The 21,795-nt window shown below is 49.0% G+C and overlaps 1 protein-coding gene across 1 annotated transcript in view; it reads left to right on the forward strand.

Moving 5' to 3' along the window:
• LOC137326277 (pleckstrin homology domain-containing family H member 1-like) overlaps window positions 1-21,795 on the forward strand; it is an 85,601-nt gene that overhangs the window by 2,611 nt on the left and 61,195 nt on the right. The window contains 8 exon segments of the mRNA XM_067991205.1: window positions 2,869-2,947; window positions 10,866-10,892; window positions 10,895-10,932; window positions 10,934-10,957; window positions 15,638-15,788; window positions 17,406-17,545; window positions 20,325-20,435; window positions 20,593-20,679. Coding sequence (XP_067847306.1) covers window positions 2,869-2,947; window positions 10,866-10,892; window positions 10,895-10,932; window positions 10,934-10,957; window positions 15,638-15,788; window positions 17,406-17,545; window positions 20,325-20,435; window positions 20,593-20,679 — 657 coding nt within the window.

Consider the following 21,795-nt stretch of genomic DNA (forward strand, 5'->3'; position numbering starts at 1 on the left):
TAGAATGATTTGTCTATATATATATATAGAATGATTTGTCTATATATATATAGAATGATTTGTCTATATATATATATAGAATGATTTGTCTATATATATATTATAGAATGATTTGTCTATATATATATATATATAGAATGATTTGTCTATATATATATATATAGAATGATTTGTCTATATATATATATAGAATGATTTGTCTATATATATATATATATAGAATGATTTGTCTATATATATATATATAGAATGATTTGTCTATATATATATATATAGAATGATTTGTCTATATATATAGAATGATTTGTCTATATATATAGAATGATTTGTCTATATATATATATAGAATGATTTTGTCTAATATATATATATAGAATGATTTGTCTATATATAGAATGATTTGTCTATATATATATAGAATGATTTGTCTATTATATATAGAATGATTTGTCTATATATAGAATGATTTGTCTATATATATATATATATAGAATGATTTGTCTATATATATATATATAGAATGATTTGTCTATATATTTATATATAGAATGATTTGTCTATATATATATATATATAGAATGATTGTCTATATATATATATAGAATGATTTGTCTATATATATATATAGAATGATTTGTCTATATATATATATAGAATGATTTGTCTATATATATATATAGAATGATTTGTCTATATATATATAGAATGATTTGTCTATATATATATAGAATGATTTGTCTATATATATATAGAATGATTTGTCTATATATATATATAGAATGATTTGTCTATATATATATATATATATAGAATGATTTGTCTATATAGTATATATATATAGAATGATTTGTCTATATATTATATATATAGAATGATTTGTCTATATATATATATATATAGAATGATTTGTCTATATATATATATATAGAATGATTTGTCTATATATATATATATAGAATGATTTGTCTATATATATATATATATATATATAGAATGATTTGTCTATATATATATATATAGAATGATTTGTCTATATATATACATATAGAATGATTTGTCTATATATATATATATATAGAATGATTTGTCTATATATATATATATATAGAATGATTTGTCTATATATATATATATATAGAATGATTTGTCTATATATATATATATATATATAGAATGATTTGTCTATATATATATATATATAGAATGATTTGTCTATATATATATATATATAGAATGATTTGTCTATATATATATTATATATATAGAATGATTTGTCTATATATATTATATATATATATAGAATGATTTGTCTATATATATATATATATATATAGAATGATTTGTCTATATATATATATATATATATATATATAGAATGATTTGTCTATATATATATATATATATAGAATGATTTGTCTATATATATATATATATATAGAATGATTTGTCTATATATATATATATATAGAATGATTTGTCTACATACCAGAGTATATATTTGAAAAGGTCTTTCCTGACTGTGCTCACGGTGAATTGGATGCGTTTGAAGGGGAAGGCTGTTACAGGAAGTAACTGTGACCCTTACACGCAGAGCGTGCTGTACGCACAATGTATAATATATTATTGGTCACTCTCCTTTGGCGTTGTGCACGAGGACTCCAGACCCCCTCATCACCCTCGAAGAGGAGATGACCAAGGACATCGCCGTTGAGAAGGTACAAGGTTTCTGCCACCAATTGTTAGATGCCTCACCCATGAGCCAAGACATTCCTGAAGACTGGGACAAAAACCCTATCAAAGTCCTTGTTGCAGGTGAAGCAGGCTTGGAGGGAAGGGGATAACTTGACCCAGGGGCACAGACAAAATTCAGTCCTCTTTTTAAAGTCATGCATTCTGTCCTTATTTTCATATGATGCTTTGATTTTATGCTATTACAATTTAATAGCAAAACTTGTGGCAAATTGAGACGCAGAGAAGCCAAGTTGATTGGAGCAGAGGAGTTTCTCTGCAGTGAAGGCTGAGGGGCCGGGAGATGCAAACTGAGGCATTACACCGCCATCACTGGCGGGATGGTATAATTACAATGTGACGTGTTTTACATAGGCAGTTTCTATTATAAATGTGGACATAGGGAATTGTAATGGAAATGTCTGCAGACAGAAGTCTGCATAAATGACATCTTTTGTGACTGTGACCTTGGTATATTCTGCTACCTCGTCCTTCGCAAGATTTGACATGGTCAACCACACCATCCTCCTCTTCCTCCAACACCTCTCCTCCAGTGTCCAGCTCATTGCAAGTGCAAGTCCTTTCTTTCATATGCCCTTTTATCCTTTCAGTTTTTGCTTTTCATCGACAGCACAGAAGGAGACCATTCGGCCCATTGTGCCCGTGCCGGGAGCTATCCAATTAGCCCAACTCCCCCGCACTTTCCCTGTAGCTCTGGAAAGTTTTCCTTTCGGAGGTTGGAAGACGATCAGATTATGTCGTAGCAATGCACTGTTATTCCTAAAACAAAATGCTGAACAGCTTGTGGAAAACCGGAGTCTTTGGGTTCCGGAAGGAAGGAGGGTGGGAGGGGAGTACGGTTGCAAAGCTGAAACTTAAAGGAATAGATGAAGATCACAGAACGAGTGATTCAACACAGGAAACCTCACCTGGACCAGACACGGAAAGGATCGACAGATTGATAGCTCTTTCTCCATTCTGTGGCTGGTGGTGGTGGTACATGGTCGTCCTTGGTTGGTGGAGCGATTTGTCTGGTTAAAGAACGAGTCGAGACGAGATACTTTGACTTTGTACGCAGGGACCGACTCCCAAGGTGCAACCGTTTGTTGTTCCCATTGAGTCCTTTCTTTGTCTTTACAGGAGAGTCGAATCTACACCCTAGCCAAGTCTGGTATGAGGATGTCGGATGTGACCTTTGGAACCAGCTCCCCTAAGAGACGTAAGTGGATCTGTTCAGGTAAAACCATCCGTTGACTTTGTGAGCTCGAGGACTTGTGCAGCTCTCACTGCTTTCACGATCGCTTCCCTGAAGGTGGATGTGAGGGCAGAATCCAGTCCTTTATCACAAAGCCAGTGCTCAGGTTGGTGAGGCCTATCTCAGAGCCCCAACATCCTATCCTTTACGATAGGCACAGAGAGAATACTTAGAAACTGATTAGCCAATCATCGATGGGTATAGTATAAGATAAAAAGGACTTGCATTTCTAGTGCCTTCCTCAACCTCAGGATGTCCCAATGCTCTTTACAACTATGAACTACTGGTGAATTGTGGTCACTGGAAACAATGGCAGCCAATTTGCGCACAGCAAGGCCCCACAAACAGCGATGTGATAATGACCAGATAATCTATTTTAGTTGTTGGTTGAGGGATAAATACTGGCCAGGACACCGGGCAGAACTCCCCTGCTCTTCTTCGATTAGTACCATGGGATCTTTACGTTCACCTGAGAGGGCAGACAAGCTTGGTTTAACATCTCACCCAAAAGACAGTGCAGAACTCCCTCAGTACTGCACTGGGAGTATCAGCCTAGATTTTGTGCTCAAGTCTCTGGGGCATGATTTTGTCGAGGTGGGGGGAGGTGGGTTTCCCAGCCGTCCTTATGATTTTCACGTTAGAACGTCTTTTTTTTATGGTTTCCTGCCCGCGGAGGTCGGGGGTCACCGGGGGCGGGGTCAGTCATTGGAGGGCTCTGTGATCGGGGAGGGTCAGTCATCGAGGGGGGCACAGATCAGGGGTCATCGCGGGAGTCGGAGATCATTGGGGGGGGGTATCGGAGATCATGGGTGGGGTCGGAGATCATGGGGGAGGGTTTAGAGATCATGGGGGTGGGGATCAGAGATCGTGGGGGGTGGGGTTTGGAGATCGTGGGGGGGCGGGGTTTGGAGATCGTCGGGGGCGGGATTCGGAGATCGTGTGGGGGCGGGATTCGGAGATCGTGTGGGGGCGGGATTCGGAGATCGTGTGGGGGCGGGATTCGGAGATCGTGTGGGGGCGGGATTCGGAGATCGTGTGGGGGCGGGATTCGGAGATCGTGTGGGGCGGGATTCGGAGATCGTGTGGGGGCGGGATTCGGAGATCGTGTGGGGGCGGGATTCGGAGATCGTGTGGGGCGGGATTCGGAGATCGTGTGGGGGCGGGATTCGGAGATCGTGTGGGGGCGGGATTCGGAGATCGTGTGGGGGGCGGGATTCGGAGATCGTGTGGGGGCGGGATTCGGAGATCGTGTGGGGGCGGGATTCGGAGATCGTGTGGGGGCGGGATTCGGAGATCGTGTGGGGGGCGGGGATTCGGAGATCGTGTGGGGGCGGGATTCGGAGATCGTGTGGGGGCGGGATTCGGAGATCGTGTGGGGGCGGGATTCGGAGATCGTGTGGGGGCGGGATTCGGAGATCGTGGGGGGGCGGGATTCGGAGATCGTGTGGGGGCGGGATTCGGAGATCGTGGGGGTGGGGTCGCTGCAGGTCGGCTTGTTGGGTCTGGGGGAAGCACTCCTGCTCCTCCGGGCCCACAAGCTTCGCTATAAAGGGCACACACCTGCTGTTTTGGGCCTTCTCGCCTCCTCTTACGTGGCCTGAAGGAAAGAGCCCGGGAATCCCGCCCTCAGGGGTTAAAAACAAAAAAAATGTCAAAATGGAGGCCCAGAGCCTCCTTGAAAGCTTTTGGTGACCGACCCGCCTCCTGAGAGCAGATTGGTCACCCGCCTCCATGAAAAGTGGGCGGGTTGGGGATAGGTTTTAGTCTTTAAAAATTTTTATTGCCCCTAACCCATCCGTTTATTCCCATTTAAAATCATACCCCTGAGTGGGATTTGAACCTAGGACTTCAGACTCTTCGGCAGTAAGAGTGTGACCCACTGAGCCACAGGTGATAGTGGAGGTGGATGTGACATGGTAAGAGTTGGTGATGATGTACTCATGTACTAGTAGGACAGATTACACCAATTGGTACAGTCTGAGTAAGCAAGTGCTAGCTTGTGTGTTTGTGCCTGTACATTCATGTGTGCGTATGTGCAGGTGTGAGTGTTACATCGTTACATAAACTACAGCACAGAAACAGGCCATTCTGCCCATCTGGTCTTTGCTGGTGTTTATACTCCACACGAGCCTCCTCCCTCCCTACTTCATCTAACCCTATCAGCATATCCTTCTATTCCTTTCTCTCGTCATGTGCTTATCTAGCTTCCCCTTAAATGTATCTGTTATTTGCCTCAACTACTCCTTGTGGTAGCAAGTTCCATATTCTCACCACTCTCTGGGTAAAAGTTGTTTCTCCTGAATTCCCTATTGGATTTATTAGCGACTATTTTATATTTATGGCCCTGGTTTTGGTCTTCCCCACAAGTAGGAGCATTTTCTCTACATCTACCCTATCAAACCCTTTCATAATTTGAAAGATCTCGATCAGGTCACCCCTCAGCCTTCTCTTTTCCAAGAAAACAGCCCCAGCCTGTTCAGCCTTTCCTGATAGGTGTATCCTCTCAGTTCTGGTTTCATCCTTGTGAATCTTTTTTGCACCCTCTCCAATACCCCTATATCAACTGAAACCTGTGGAACACCACTTCCCACCTTTTGTCAGTCTGAGTAGCTACCCTTAACCCCTACTCTCTTGTTCTGTTTTGTAACAGCTTGTTATCCATTCTGTTACCTGAGCCCTGACTCCACATGCTCTAACCTTAGTCATGAGTCTACAATGCGGTACCTTATCGAATTTTGAAAATCCAAATATATTACATCTACTACATTACCCTTGTCTACTCTTTCTGTTACTTCTTCAAAGAATTCACTAAGGTTGGTCAAGCATGACCTTCCCTTCTGAAATCCCGTGCTGACATGCTCTTTATTATATTTTCGGTTTCTAGATGTTTTTCTATTACATCTTTGAGTAAGGATTCCATTATCTTTCCTACCACCGACGTTAAGCTAAGTGGTATATCGTTCCCTGGACTTGATCTATCTCTCTTTTTAAATATAGGAATAACATTAGCTGTATATACATGTGTGCGAGTGTGCACGGACAGGCTATCTCAGTAAATTGTAGCCAGGCACAGTACATGCACATGGTTGGAGACGGGAGGTCATGTGATGAAACCTCCAGGAAGACGCCCAACCAGAGTTGGTGACCCTGGTGAGACCTCCTTCCAGTGGAGTTGCTTTGCACGGAGTGATGGACCTAAATTTGTCTGGCTGGGGTGTGTGGTTTGGTTGTCCATCCCTTGAAGTCCACTTGCATGGTAAAGAAGCCCCTCTCTGTGGCCGTTCATGGCGTTGACTCATGGCACCTGCACAGCTGTCCCAGGGAAACACTGGATCTCAGCTTGCTGCGGCTGACTAACGGGAGCAGCAGTCTCCACTCAGGGCCTGCGGCCCACATCCCAGATAAAAGAAACGCTTCTCCCTGTAATTAAAGCCGAGGAATGTGGGCTGTATTCTCTGGTAAATCCTCACAAGCTCAGCTTCAAAGCTTTAAATAAACAGAAGGCTGATGGGCTGGAGCTGGGAGTGGAGCTGAAGTGGGATCAGTGCATTCAGTAATGTTCTAAAGGAATCAAGAGATGGCAGTGAAAGATCGAGGATTCTACTCGTTCTGCCAACGAATCCATTTTGATTCGATGTTATTTCAGTCTCTTGGCCATTTTCAGCTGGAAAAGTCAGGTTTGTTGGCGTGTTACACTGTGAGACTCATCGATAAAAAGGTTCACTGCCCCATCCCTGCAGCTGTTATCCCGTCCAAGACCGCGGGGGATGATTGTAACCCTACCCGCCTACACTGGAGGAAACTGGCCGAGTGGGCAGTTAAAATCGCCGACTTCTGCGATTTTTACCCGGGTTTCCGGACGGGCAGCTAAGCCGGCCACCCAAAGCCGCCGGGGTCCTTCTTTAAACAGGGGCAGGAGCAGGGCCTTGACCACGATTTTAACTCGGCCTGAGCAGGGGAAGCCGCTGACCAGATGGCGGAAGAGAGTCCGGACCTGCCGGGAAGATGAAGAGGCCCAAACAGTAGGTTTTCTAAAATTTCCCTAGTGGGGCCAGGGGGACAAGGAAAGTTTCGGCCTCCCCTTCCCCGGACTCCGCCTCCCGCGAGACCCTCCCTTTCCCCGCACTTGCCTCAGTGCCACTGGTGACCATTGGCTGCGTGATTGTCCGATAGAGTTTAGCCAGGCTGACACTGGCGAATGTGACTCATCTCGCGGAGATCAAGGGCTCAATTTTCGGGGGCCATTGCGGGTGCGTTGGGTCGAAAATCGTGGCAATCCCGTTCGGGTTCGGAAGCCGGCTCCAACCCGCCGACTTCCGAGTTTCCCAGAGACCCACCCTGTGTGCGCGGGCGACCCGAAAACTGAAGTCCCGCCGGCAAATAAAGCCGGTGAGGCGACAGTTAAAGAGACAAATGTACCTCACTGAGGCACTGAAGGTCCTTCACCTGTGACAGAGTAAATACTTAGAAAGATTTTTAACTCACCTGGGCAGCTTGCCCACCGCTTCTGATTCACGCCTGGTGAAACCAAGGCTGGATCAGGGAAAAAGAAACGAAATAAATTAAATAAAAAACCATAGAAGGAAAGTGAAAACACAAAATGAACCCACCTTTGCACCCTGCTCCGATGTCCGATGTCTCCCTCTTCGATCTCCCACTCTTCACCCCCCCGATGTCCTCCCATTGTCCCGCTCTTCACCCCCGGATCTCCCCCCCCCCCCCCCCCCCCCGCCGGATCTTTCTCCCCCCCCCCACCCCGGATCTTTCCCCCCCCACCCGGATCTTTCCCCCCCCCCCGGATCTTCCCCCCCCCCCCGGATCTTTCCCCCCCCCCCCCGATCTTTCTCCCCCACTCCCCCCGGATCTTTCTCCCCCCCCCCCCCGGATCTTTCTCCCCCCCCCCCCCGGATCTTTCTCCCCCCCCCCCCCGGATCTTTCTCCCCCCCCCCCCCGGATCTTTCCCCCCCCCCGGATCTTTCTCCCCCACTCCCGGATCTTTCTCCCCCACTCCCCCCCGGATCTTTCTCCCCCCCCCTCCCCGGATCTTTCTCCCCCCCCCTCCCCGGATCTTTCTCCCCCCCCTCCCCGGATCTTCTCTCCCCCCCCCTCCCCGGATCTTTCTCCCCCCCCTCCCCGGATCTTTCTCTCCCCTCCCCGGATCTTTCTCCCCCCCCTCCCCGGATCTTTCTCTCCCCTCCCCGGATCTTTCTCCCCCCCCTCCCCGGATCTTTCTCCCCCCCTGCCCCGGATCTTTCTCCCCCCCCTCCCCGATCTTTCTCCCCCCCCTCCCCGGATCTCCCCCCCTCCCCGGATCTCCCCCCCCCCCCGGATCTCCCCCCCCCCGGATCTCCCCCCCCCCCCGGATCTTTCTCCCCCCCCCCCCCCCCCCGGATCTTTCTCCCCCCCCCCCCCCGATCTTTCTCCCCCCCCCCCCCCGGATCTTTCTCCCCCCGATCTTCTCCCCCCGGATCTTCTCCCCCCGGATCTTTCTCCCCCCGGATCTTTCTCCCCCGGATCTTTCTCCCCCCCGCCCTCCCCGGATCTTCTCCCCCCCCCCCCCTCCCCGGATCTTTCTCCCCCCCCCCCCCGGATCTTTCTCCCCCCGGATCTTTCTCCCCCCCGGATCTTTCTCCCCGGATCTTCTCCCCCCCCCCCTCCCCGGATCTTTCTCCCCCCCCCCCCCTCCCCGGATCTTTCTCCCCCCCCCCCCTCCCCGGATCTTTCTCCCCCCCCCCCCCGGATCTCCCCCCCCCCCCGGATCTTCTCCCCCCCCTCCCCCCGGATCTTTCTCCCCCCCCGGATCTTTCTCCCCGGATCTTACTTCCCCCCCCCCCCCCCCCGGATCTTTCTCCCCCCCCCCCCCCTCCCCGGATCTTTCTCCCCCCCTCCCCGGATCTCCCCCCCCCCCCCCCGGATCTCCCCCCCCCCCCGGATCTTTCTCCCCCCCCCTCCCCCCCGGATCTTTCTCCCCCCCCCCGGATCTTTCTCCCCCCCCCCCCCCCGGATCTTCTCCCTCCCCCCCCCCCCGGATCTTCTCTCCCCCCCCCCCCCGGATCTTTCTCCCCCCCCCCCCCCCCGGATCTTTCTCCCCCGCCCCCCCGGATCTTTCTCCCCCGCCCCCCCTGATCTTTCTCCCCCCCCCCGGATCTTTCTCCCCCCCCCCGGATCTTCTCTCTCCCCCCCCCCCCCCCCCGGATCTTTCTCCCCCCCCCCCCCCCGGATCTTTCTCCCCCCCCCCCCCGGATCTTTCTCCCCCCCCCCTCCCCGATCTTTCTCCCCCCCCCCCTCCCCGGATCTTCTCTCCCCCCCCCTCCCGGATCTTTCTCCCCCCCCCCCCTCCCCGGATCTTTCTCCCCCCCCCCTCCCCGGATCTTTCTCCCCCCCCCCCCTCCCCGGATCTTTCTCCCCCCCCCTCCCGGATCTTTCTCCCCCCCCCCCCCGGATCTTCTCCCCCCCCCCCCCCCCCGGATCTCTTTCTCCCCCCCCCCCCCCGGATCTTTCTCCCCCCCCCCCCCGGATCTTTCTCCCCCCCCCTCCCCGGATCTTTCTCCCCCCCCCTCCCGGATCTTTCTCCCCCCTCCCCGATCTTTCTCCCCCCCACCCGGATCTTTGCTCCGCCCCCCCCTCCCCGGATCTTTCTCTCCCCCCACCCCCCTCCCCGGATCTTTCTCTCCCCCCCCTCCCCAGATCTTTCTCCTGCCCCTCCCCCGGATCTTCCCCTCACCCCACCCCACCCCCCCGATCTTCCATTCTCCCCCCCGGATCTTCCCCTCTTCCCCCCCCCCCCCACCGATCTACCATTCTCCCCCGGAGCTTCCCCCTCCCCCCCCCCCCCCCCCCCCGGTCTTCCAGTCCCAGTGCCGGATGATGTCTCGCTCGCTCTCTTTCTCTCTTCCCCCCCACCACCCCCCGGCTCACGTTGCAGCTTCTGACGGCAGCCTGCCTGTCATCCAGGGGCTGCCGAGCGCACAACCCGGAGAGGACGTTAATCACCAGTAATCAACATGCGATCGTGTCGGAAACGGTAAGTTTAGTTCCCGGATTTGCCACGCGCACCTTCACCCCCCACCCCGCTGCCACCATTGCAAAATCGAGCCCCAAGTCTCATTGCGGTGCCCCACAGTGCATTTGCCAACTAAACCGTGCTGAATGCTAATTTCCCATCCAATCCCATCCAGCAATTCTCAGTCTCCATGTGATACGAGCCAGTCCACTCTGAGCGCCCTCGCCTGCTACTAACAGGGCGGTAAAGGCCCTAAAAATGGGGTCGTTGGCCTTCGTGTCCCCATTAACACCGGCGATGTGGCCAGTGGCCTAGCATCGGTGTCTAAAGCATCCACCTGACTCAGGCAATAGGCCCCTTTTAATATGGATGTCGGAGTCCTAGGACGTAAATAGGACCCTGATCGCCATTTTAGGCCCGGGACTGCTCGGAGCCTGTGGCGTGCTCACTGCGAACAGTTCCACGGGCGATGGAACCGCAGAGACCCGGCAAAGGTAAGTGTCGAATTATTTTTGTGGGCCTTGAAGGAGCAGGAGTGAACCTCCAGGGGCCCATAAAATTAACCGGATTTCCCCCCCCCCCCCACTCTGCGATCACCACCGCACCCCCCGCAATGTACATTGCTAGCAGCTGCCCCCGGCCCGATTTTAAGGCCTCAGCCTGGTGAGCTGCACGGGGCAGCTTGGCAGATTTAAACAAGGCCTGGGCCTCAAAACTGCAGCGGACCTTTTCACTGTCCGAACGGGTGGTTCGCCAAAAAGTTAAAGTCGACCCCACGGTGTCTGGAAATAGTACAATGCAGACCAGTACGTGGTAATCGAGCTTTGGAGTCTTTGTCCTTGTGCTAATCGCCTACATTTTTTCTGTTTCGCTCTCCAGTGTCAAACCTTCCTGCGAGTATAACCTCTGTCCCTTCACTCACCTTATTTACAAGAATGTGACCGTTTCCCGTCTACACCACCTTGAAAGGGGTAAGGCGTCAATCTGTTTTGCAAAGCCGACTGACCAGAAACCACCCACAAGGAAGCAGGTTCGAACTATCGTCGGCTTACGTCGGTGGTGGGAAAGATAATGGAATTCTTACACAAAGTGTAATAGAAAAACATCTAGAAACCGAAAACGTAATAAAGAGCAGTCAACACGGATTTCAGAAGGGAAAGTCATGCTTGACCAACCTTATTTGAATTCTTTGAAGAAGTAACAGAAAGGGTAGAACAAGGGGTAATGTAGTAGATGTAATATATTTGGATTTCAAAAGGCCTTCGATAAGTGCCGCATTGTAGACTCGTGACTAAAGTCAGAGCATATGGAGTCAGGGGACAAGATAGCAGAATGGATAATAAGCTGGTTACAAAACAGAAAAGAGAGTAGAGGTTAAAGGTAGTTACTCAGAATGGCAAAAAGTGGGAAGTGGTGTTCCACAGGTGATCAGTGCTGGGACCGCTGTTGTTTACTATTTGCATAAATGATTTGGACTCGGGAATCAGAAGTACAATTTCAAAATTTGCAGACGACACCAAATTGGAGGGTATGGTTAATATTGAGGAGAACTGCAACAAAATACAAGATGACATTAATAAACTTGCAGAATGGGCGTGTAATTGTCAAATGAATTTCAATATAGATAAGTGTGAGGTGGTACATTTTGGTGGGAAGAATAAGGAGGCCACACACTGCCTGGATAATAAGAGTCTGACTGGGGTAGAGGAGCAGAGGGATCTGGGGGTACAGATACACAAATCACTAAAAGTAGTGATGCAGGTTAATAAGGCCATAAAAAAGGCAAACCAAGCACTGGGATTCATTCCTAGAGGGATAGAATTGAAAAGCAGAGAAGTTATGTTAAACTCGTATAGAACCTTGGTTGGACCATACTTGGAGCACTGTGAACAGTTCTGGTCTCCGTGTTATAAAAAGGATATAGAGGCACTGGAGAAGGTGCATAAAAGATTTACTAGGCCATAAATATAAGATAATCACTAATAAATCCAATGGGGAATTCAGGAGAAACTTCTTTACCCAGAGAGTGGTTAGAATGTGGAAATCGCTACCATAAGGAATAGTTGAGGCGAATAGTATAGATACATTATAGGGAAAGCTAGATAAACACATGAGGGAGAAAGGAATAGAAGTTTATGCTGATAGGGTGAGATGAAGTAGGGAGGGAGGAGGCTCGTGTGGAGCATAAACACTGACATAGACCAGTTGGGACGCATGGCCTGTTTTTGTGCTGGACATTCTATGTGATTCTACTTAATTCTATGTAATTCCCCAAACTCATTGCACTCTGGAACTTTGCACCTGGGAGAAATGGTCACATTTAATAGGAATATGGAGGGACAGTTACGTGGTGAAGCTATTATGAGGCAGGGTATTTTATTTAATTCATTCTCGGGATGTGGGCGTAGCTGGCAATGCCAGCATTTATTGCCCATCCCTACTTGACCTTGAGAAGGTGGTGATGGGCCTTTTTTTTTGAACCGCTGCAGTCCGTGTGGTGAAGGTTCTCCCACAGTGCTTTAGGGAGGGAGTTCCAGGATTTTGACCCAGCGACAACGAAGGAACGGTGATATATGTCCAGGTCGGGATGGTGTGTGACTTGGAGGTGATGGTGTTCCCATGTACCTGCTGCTCTTGTCCTTCAAGGTGGTGGAGTTCTCAGGTATGGGAGGTGCTGTTGAAGAAGTCTTGGCGAGTTGCTGCAGTGCATCCTGTGGATGGTACACACTGCAGCCACGGTGCGCCGGTGGTGGAGGGAAGTGAATGTTTGGACTAGTGGAACAGTGAGGAGCATTCCAGCTAAGAACAATCCTTTACTTTGCCTCACGTCCACACTACCAAGAAGGATTTGCTGGATAGTGATCAGGATTGAGAACACCAGCTGATGGTGTTCCCCCTCCCCAGCACAGGATACTGAGGCCAATAGTAGCATTTCAACCATAACCCCAGCTGAACGTCAGCACAGACCTCACTGTCCATGTGGCTCAGTGCTAAATTAGCCATGGGTCAGTGGGGGAGGCGTGTTAGGAATTCTTCTTCTTCTCTCTGCTGTACCTAATGGTCCACGAGACAGCCCATTTCTTCCACTGTTTTACATCCAGCAGAAACATGGCTTGTTTCCATATCAAAGACCCTTCTTGCATGACCAGGTTGTTAACCTGACTCACCTACCAGGAGGACCAGCTAGATGTGATTAGGGGGGAGGTCGTCACTCCACTCCTATTGGACACGAGTACCCAGCTAAGAATGGAACTCTGTGCTCCTGCTTGCCTGGGCTACAGAGGTGGGGGGGGGGGGTGAGGGGGAGGAGACTGTGTGGAGTGGGGCTCGAGCCCGTAGCCGTCCGACTCAGAGGCGGGAGTACTAGCACTGAGCCGTGCTCGCTCCATAGTAGGAGTTGGTCGTGTTACACTGTTTGTTACAGTTTAAACAGGGCTTCACATTTCAGGATTAACACTGATTGTCAATCTCCCTCCTGGCCACGTCCTTTGGCTCATTTGTTAGTCGGGCACAGCCTTGTCACTAATGCTTTGTTTTGCCCATTCTCTTTCTCCATGCTTGCCCCAACTGGTGACGGGCATTGACTGGGCATCGCTGGCCACTCACACAGTGGTGTTTGATATTTAAAGGGGCATCACTTCCAGGGGGAAAAAAAGTTGTTTGTTGACCCTTTTTTTCCGGTTCGGGGAGGGAGAAGAGATTATATCTGGGTATCGCACTGAGAGGAGGATGCATTTTGTGCCGTGAAGTCATGTGTTGAAAACAGATGAAGTAAAGTTTGCCAAATATTTTATAACAGGGACTGTGTCTCTGTAAAGAAGTGCTGAAGGACACTTCATGCATTAGTGCGAAGATATTTATATAAAATAACTTTGCGTGCGGTGGATTTTGTACTGTTGATGCAGGACAGTGGAATATCATTTCAGGCACCCAGTGCCAGCATCAGTGATATTTTAGATGTAGAGAAGATGTTTCCATTTGTGGTGGAGTCCATAAATAGGGCCAATAAATATAAGATAGTCATTAATAAATCCAAGAAGGAATTCGGGAGAAACTCCTTTACCAGAGAGTGGTTAGAATGTGGAACTTGCTACACACTGGAGTAATTGAGACGAATAGCATAGATGCATTTATCTAGATAAACACATGAGGGAGAAAGGAATGGAAGCATGTGCAGATAGGGTGAGTTGAAGGAGGGTGGGAGGAGGCTCGTATAGAGCATAAACACTGGCATGGACCAATTGGTCCGAATGGCCTGTTTCTGTGCTGTAAATTCTATGTAATTCCAAGTCAGATATAAGATGGTTAGATACAGAGTGAAGCTCCCTCTCCTCTGCCTCGACAATCTACCTCAACCCCTACGTGAGGTCCACTGGGAGCTCGCCGGGGAACGGCATAGATGCTGAAACCTTGGGCGTGGGCCATGGGGGGAAGGGATGTCAGGCTGTTCAAACACCCCCTGAAATTCCACCATTTGTTTTTTTATTGGACCACTCCTTCTTTCAAAAGAACACTTGATAAAAACACAGCAACAATGGATGTTCTTCCAGAGCTGGTCAGTTCAGCAAATCGACCAGTAAAAACCGGTTACTTGGCCTTGTGCCTCTAAACGTTGACTGGGATATTGTAGTGAACAGTAGCGCAGTTATTGATAGACTAGCGACGCATAACCGGGGCATGGACTTTGAATTTTTCTTTCCGTTTGCTTTATTGGAATTGTTAGATTAATGGAAGTTTCTACTTGAACCTTATTGTGAAATTCCTACTTGAAAAGATGACCTTTTGAAGTAGTTTTGTTTGGTCTGGAAAAGCTCAAGTGCAAACACCTTCCTGGAACAAAAAAAAATCCAGCCTATGCCACTGGCCCAAACTCATTTCACGTGGAACTCCTGCAAGCTGCAGAGAGAGGAGACTCAGGCAGGGCCAGATTTGAACATAGGCGCAAGAATGTATGGGTATTTTAGCTGCTGGTCATGGCAGCCATCATTGGAACATCTGCTGTGTTTGATGTTTCTCCCACTGGCACATCTCGGGCACCCCCACGACTCCACCGCAAGCACTTTCGTGTGGATTGGATGTGAGGGGCTGAGGCTCAATCAATCAGTGCACAATAGGGTTGCCAACTCTGGCTGGACATATTCCTGGAGGTTTCATCACATGACCTCCAACCGTCCCGCCCTCACACTCCCGTCATTGGTCGCCCAATACGTCCATCTGTGCAACGTGTACCACCTTCTCACGCCAAGTGTAAAGTGGACAGACACTTTGTTACTCGATTGGATGATTCTTGACCATCAGTCAAACAGCCAATTTTCCCCATCTCCAATATTTTTACAGCTAATAAATGAAAATCGCCAAAGAAATTGAAAACCACATACAATTTTTTTTTATCGGCCCTATGATTTTTCTCCCGGGTTTTGCTCGCAGCAAGTGTCCTGGAAATTAATCTTTAATTACTGGAGACTCCAGGACAATCCTGGAGGGTTGGCAACCCTAATGCACAACCTGGATATTCCTCCACCCCAATCCTATGCACCAACTCAAAGATTTAGGCCCCATTTGGGAGGTCGGGTTGGGGCTGTGGAGGTAAAGTCCATTATTGTTAAAAATGAAGAGCTGATTGTTTTTTTTTTCCTGATGGGCTTTGACAGAAAGCCACACAGATCAGCAACATTCCCTTCCCTGATGAGTCCTCGGGATCCGATGATGACAGCAGTTCCCAAGCCAGCTTCCGAACGTCCACTGTGGGATCTGAGCCGCGGAAAAACAGCGGCCCCGGGAGCCCCCGAGCTGTGAAAAGAGGTAGGTGATCAATGGCATCGGATACCGAGCGGCTGGCTTCAGTCCTCGGTGAGTGAAAGAAAAGAAAGAACTTTTGAATTTATATAGCGACTGTCACGACCTCAGGACGTCCTAAAGTGCTTTACTGCCAATCAAGTACTTTTGAAATGTAGTCACTGTTGTAATGTAGGAAATGCAGCAGCCTATTTGCGCACAGCAAGATCCCACAAACAGCAATGTGGCAATGACCAGATTATCTGTGTTAGTGATGTTGGTTGAGGGATAAATTTTGGCCAGGACTCCGGGGAGAACGCCCCTGCTCTTCTTCGAAATAATGCCGAGGGATCTTTTACGCCCACCTGAGAGGGCAAACGGGACCTCGGTTTATTGTCTCATCTGAAAGACGGCACTGCCGACAGTGCAGCACTCCTTCAGCACAGCACTGGAGTGTTAACCTAGATTATGTGCCTAAGTCCCTGGAGTGAACCCACAACCTTACTGACTCAGAGGCGAGAGTGCTGCCCACTGAGCCACGGCTGACATTGTAAAGTACTTTTAAGGTAGTGAAACCTCCCACAGAGATGAAAATAACCCAGCAGTAGTGGTTAAGGTGGTGATTGAAGACAGGATCCAAGAGGTAGCTCTGGAGGATGCTTTTGTGGGAGAGGAGTGAGGAGTGAGCATGGAGGGATGTGAAGCCATGACAGTTGAAGGCTCTTACAGAAGTTTGATGGGGAAGTCCTCAGGACATTCTACACTGTTATCTAATCCATACTGTGAATACTTGTTGACTGCATTGAAGTGACCCTCCTTTATATAAAGTATAAATTATAAACAGCTAGTGAAATGCTGAGTAAATTGGGGCCTACTCGGTGACTCAGGTCACCTAGGTGGCAAGTGAACTTCGGCTTTGTTAAATGCCCTCAATTTAAATGAGTCTGAGAAGAACGCAATTAAATTTATCCTAATCAGTGTATCACGAAGTGTGTCTGCCCTACACTTTGTGCACTGAGAAAGGTCAGACAGTGCGTGAGGGTTGGGTTTACAGAGTGGACCAGAGCATTGCTAACCAATAATCAGCTTTGCCTGTCTGATTGGACGATATCACAGAGGTCTCTTGGTGCTTCAGGATTATTGGTGTCGGTTTCCTGTGCAGACTCACCCCATAAGGGGTGATCTAATTGGGGTGTTTAAGATGATTACAGGAGTTGATCGGGTAGATAGAGAGAAACTATTTCCTCTGGTGGGGGGAGTCCAGAACAAGGGGGCATAACCTTAAAATTAGGGCTAGGCTGTTCAGGGGTGATGTCAGGAAGCACTTCTTCACACAAAGGGGAGTGGAAATCTGGAACTCTCTCCCCAAAAAGGTGTTGAGGCTGGAGGTCAATTCAAAATTTCAAAACTGAGATTGATTTATTTTTCTTAGGCAAGGGTATTAAGCAATATGGAACCAAGGTGGGTAGATGGAGTTAGGATACAGATCAGCCATGATCTAATTGAATGGCAGAACAGGCTCGAGGGGCTGAATGGCCTACTCCTGATCCTTGGTTCCTATCCCTTCAATAACAGCCCACAGTTAATGCACGTGTTTGAGATGGTTTATGAATGAGGGAGAAATCACCGTGTCTGTCTCCGCAGGGGTCTCGATGTCCTCGGTGAGTTCTGAGAGCGATTATGCGATCCCCCCCGACGCCTGCTCCATAGACAGCGATTACTCCGAGCCTGAGCACAAGCTGCTTCGAACCTGTTCCGTCTACTCCACGGAGAGCAACTGCAACGTAGGTTATCTGCAGCCCTTTCTTCCTGTACGTCAGGGCCCTGCATGGAGGATCAGACATTAGCTTAACGGGTTAGAGAGGCCATCAAATGTGCCTGGGGCAAAACCATCACACCCACAATGAAAGTTATTTGCATGTATTAATTCTACTGTAAAAGGCAAGGCCCCGTGCTGCCAATGGGAAGCGATTGCGTGTCGGAAAATTGCAGTCAGCGCACCCGCAGTTTTCCAATATGCGTTGGATGCAAAGCTTACCCTTGCTTGTACAGCTTGACTGAAAAATAAGTAACGGGCAAATTCACCAAACCCGCGTTCTCAGTGGGCATTTTACATAGAAGTACATAAAATTTACACCACAGAAACAGGCCATTCGGCCCAACTGGTCCATGCCGGTGTTTATGCTCCACACGAGCCTCCTCCCACCCTACTTCATCTCACCCTGTCAACAAATCCTTCTACTCCTTTCTCCCTCATGCGTTTATGTAGCTTCCCTTTAAATGCATCGATGCTGTTTGCCTCAACCACTCCTTGCGGTAGCGAGCTCCACATTTACATTGAGTGTAAGTTGGAGATAGGGCTTACAGCACTGTAGCACTGATTCTCCGACCTTCTCTCCATGTGAGTGTGCCCTGCTCCAGCTGGGAGCACTGAATTTCCCCACTAGAATCCTCATTCTCCGCCTTGTGGCCACACTCTGGTTCAGGAGGAGGAGATTCAGGCCGGAAGAATGGACAATGTGAATTTGTCGGGGAGGAACAAGGCCCAACGCACCTGAATCTTTTCAGCTGATCCCACATCTACCCAGCTCCTCACTTTATCCCTCACTCCTTTCTCTCCACAAACACATTGGGGTGAATTTTAACGGGAAGCCGGGAAGAGAGCGGGATTAGGGGGGAATTTCCGGATGGGAAACCCGGAAGCATGGGTTATCCGAACGTCCTTATGATTTTGACATAAGGACGTCTTTCAAATTTTTGGAGGTCTCCTGCCCGACCTGCCAGCCAGATTGACAGGCTGGCTGTCAGTCGGACGGGAGAGCAGCCAGGGAGCAGATGCCAGCAAGTAAGTCTTAGATTGAGGGTGGGATGGGGTCGGTCATGGGGGGAGTCACCGGGGGGAGTCACCGGGGGGATCGATCATGGGGGAATCATTGGGGTCATTGGCGGAATCATCGAGGGGTCAGTCATCAGGGGCTCAGTTATGGGGGGGGTCGGAAATCGGCGGGGTGGGGGGAGCTCATGGGGGGGGTCTGAGTTCATGGTGGGAGGGTCGGAGATTGTCGGGGGGGGGGGGGAGGATCGGACGTGGGGTTGGGGGCGGCTCGGCCGATCGGGTGTGGGATCACGCCAGGTAGGCTTGTTGGGCTGGGGGAAACATTCCTGCTCCTCCTGGCCCACAAGCAGTGCAATACCTATTGATCGGGCCTTCTCGCCTCCTCTTATGTGGCGTGAATGATGAGCCCCGGGAATCCCGGACCCCAGGAGTTAAAAATAAAAAAACTATTAAAATGAAGGCTTGCAGCCTCCTTTAAATATTTCACTGACCGACCCGCCTCCTGAGAGCGGGTTGGTCGCCCGCCCCTCAACCCGCCTCCGTTAAAACCAGAAATGGACCAGTTGGGGTCGAGTTTGACTTTTTTTCCAATTTTTACCTTCCAACCCACATGATCTTGGGGTGAAAATTTACCCCATTGTGTTTCCTTTTGAACCCACTTAGAGGGCCCGCTTCACTAGATTATAGGAACAGGAATAGGCCATTCAGCCCCTTGAACCTGCTCCGCCATTCATTAATGTCATGGCTGATCTGCATCTCAACTCCATTTACCCGCCTTATCTCCATATCCCTTGATACCCTAACCCAACAAAAATCTATCAATCTCAGTCTTGAAAGGTCTAATTGACCCCCAGCATCCACAGCCTTTTGGGGAGAGAGTTCCACCCATTGTATGAAAAAGTGCTTCCTGATTTCCCTCTTGAACAGCCCGACTCTAATTTTAAGATTATTGTTCTTGATTCCCCCGCGAGAGGAAATAGTTTCTCTGCATCTACTCTATCGAATCCTTTTAATATTTTAAACTCCTCGATCGGATCACCCCTCAATTAATGAGGGCTTTGAAAGGCCAAGCTAGGTGTCATCCTAATTAACTGTGTCTTCTCACCTAGATTTTCACTTTCAACCCTGGTGCTGTCCTACAGTATGGACCTTGGCCTTCCCCTGAAACCTCTCAGTAAGAGAGAACCTGTGGGTATATGTGACCACCTTACGAAGTTTAGTTCTCGGTTGGAATTGGGGGGGGGGGGTGGGATGCTGCAGAACTGATTGAAACTGAAGCCCCCCAGACTGTTACCTAGGGTTACCAACTCTGATTGGACGTATTCCGGGAAGTGTCAGCGCATGACTTGCCACCTCTAACCGTCCCGCCCCCACACTCCCGCCATTGGTCGCCTGACACCTCCATCAAATCTTCCCACAGCCAATTGGAAAGCGAAAAGACTCTTCATTATCCGATTGGATAAGTCTTGACTGTCAACCAAACAGCCTTTCCCCAACACCCCCCGCCCCCATCTCCGAATTTTTTTTTAATGCCTGTATGATTTTTCTCCCGGGTGTTTCACAGCACTGGAGACTCCAGGACAATCTGGGAGAGTTGGCAAACCTACTGGTTAATTCTTGAATTACTCCTTCTCTCCTCCCTTAGACCCTGCTTAAAAACGGTAGTTTCCTTACTCAGGTGATTGCAGAGTCCATCATCCATCCAGCTATTATTGTGTTGGTTGCAGGAGCCTTTAGAAAAGTCTGGTTATCTGTTGAAGATGGGAGGCCAGGTAAAGACGTGGAAGAGACGATGGTTTGTGCTGAGGAACGGAGAGATCCTGTACTACAAGTCACCCGTGAGTACACCAAGTCAGAGCCTTCAGGAGAGGAGTGGAGATGAACTGAGACGGATAAGCTGAAGTTAATATTGGAAGTATCTGAACTTGATGCTTTGAAGATGCAGTTAAATTCTTAACAATATTTTGTGCTTTCTTCTGTCCTTCGACATTACAGAGTGATGTCATCCGCAAGCCCCAGGGCCGGATCGAGCTCATCTCGTCCTGTCGTATCGTCCGTGGGGAGGGGGCACAAACCTTCCAGGTGAGACCCTCCCATTGTCATAGAGAACAGCAAAAAGTAACTAGAAACCCACGCTGAGCGTCCATCCCTGCTCTGTGCTGGGTGTGACCACCTACTTCCATCTCTGTAACATCGCCCGTCTCCGCCCCTGCCTCAGCCCATCTGCTGCTGAAACCCTCATCTGTGCCTTTGTTACCTGCAGTCTCCACTATACCAAAGCTCTCCTGGCCGGCCTCCCATCTTCCACCTTCCACAAACCTGAGCTCATCCAAAACTCTGCTGCCCGTATCCTAACTCGCACCAAGTCCCGTTCACCCATCACCCCCGTGCTCGTGACCTACATCGGCTCCTGGTCTGGGAACACCTCAATTTTAAAATTCTCATCCTTGTGTTCAAATCCCTCCATGGCCTCGCCCCTCCCTATCTCTATAACCTCCTCCAGCCCTACAACCCTCCGAGATCTCTACACTCCTCTAATTCTGGCTTCTTGCGCATCCCCGATTTTAATCGCTCCACCATTGGCGGCCGTGCCTTCAGCTGCCCAGGCCCTAAGCTCTGGAATTCCCTCCCCAAAACTCTCCGCCTCTCAACCTCTCTCCTCCTCCTTTAAGATTCTCCTTAAAACTTACCTCTTTGACCAAGCTTTTGGTCACCTGTCGTAATATCTCCTCGTGTGACTCGGTGTCAGATTTTGTCTGATTATGCTCCTGTGGAAGTGCCTTGGGACATTTTACTACAAATCGTTAAGCTACTTTATTTCATAGCAAGTGAACATGCAGAGCACCAGTTATAATCAGGTACACTTAGTTCATTCAGTAAAACTTAACCTTCATGTACTAATACAAAATAATGAGCACACTACACTTTCCCACATCAATGGGGTACTTTACTTGACTGAAACCTGACCAAAGCCTGCCCTTGCAGCTTTCTGTTTCAAAAACCTGTTTGCCTTCACAGCCATGGCTGGACCTGACTATCTGTGTCTCTGTCCCTTTTTTTCTAAATATGTCCCTCTGTTCACAGTCAGTTGGGACCAGAGACTTCCCAACACAATGGGTGTGAAGTGTTTATTGATTACTAAGAGAAGCTAAAAAGTTGCTTATCTGTTTACTGTCTTTGGAGGGAAAACACCTTCCA

This window comes from Heptranchias perlo, chromosome 10 (assembly GCF_035084215.1).
Source record: "Heptranchias perlo isolate sHepPer1 chromosome 10, sHepPer1.hap1, whole genome shotgun sequence".
Taxonomy (NCBI): domain Eukaryota; kingdom Metazoa; phylum Chordata; class Chondrichthyes; order Hexanchiformes; family Hexanchidae; genus Heptranchias; species Heptranchias perlo.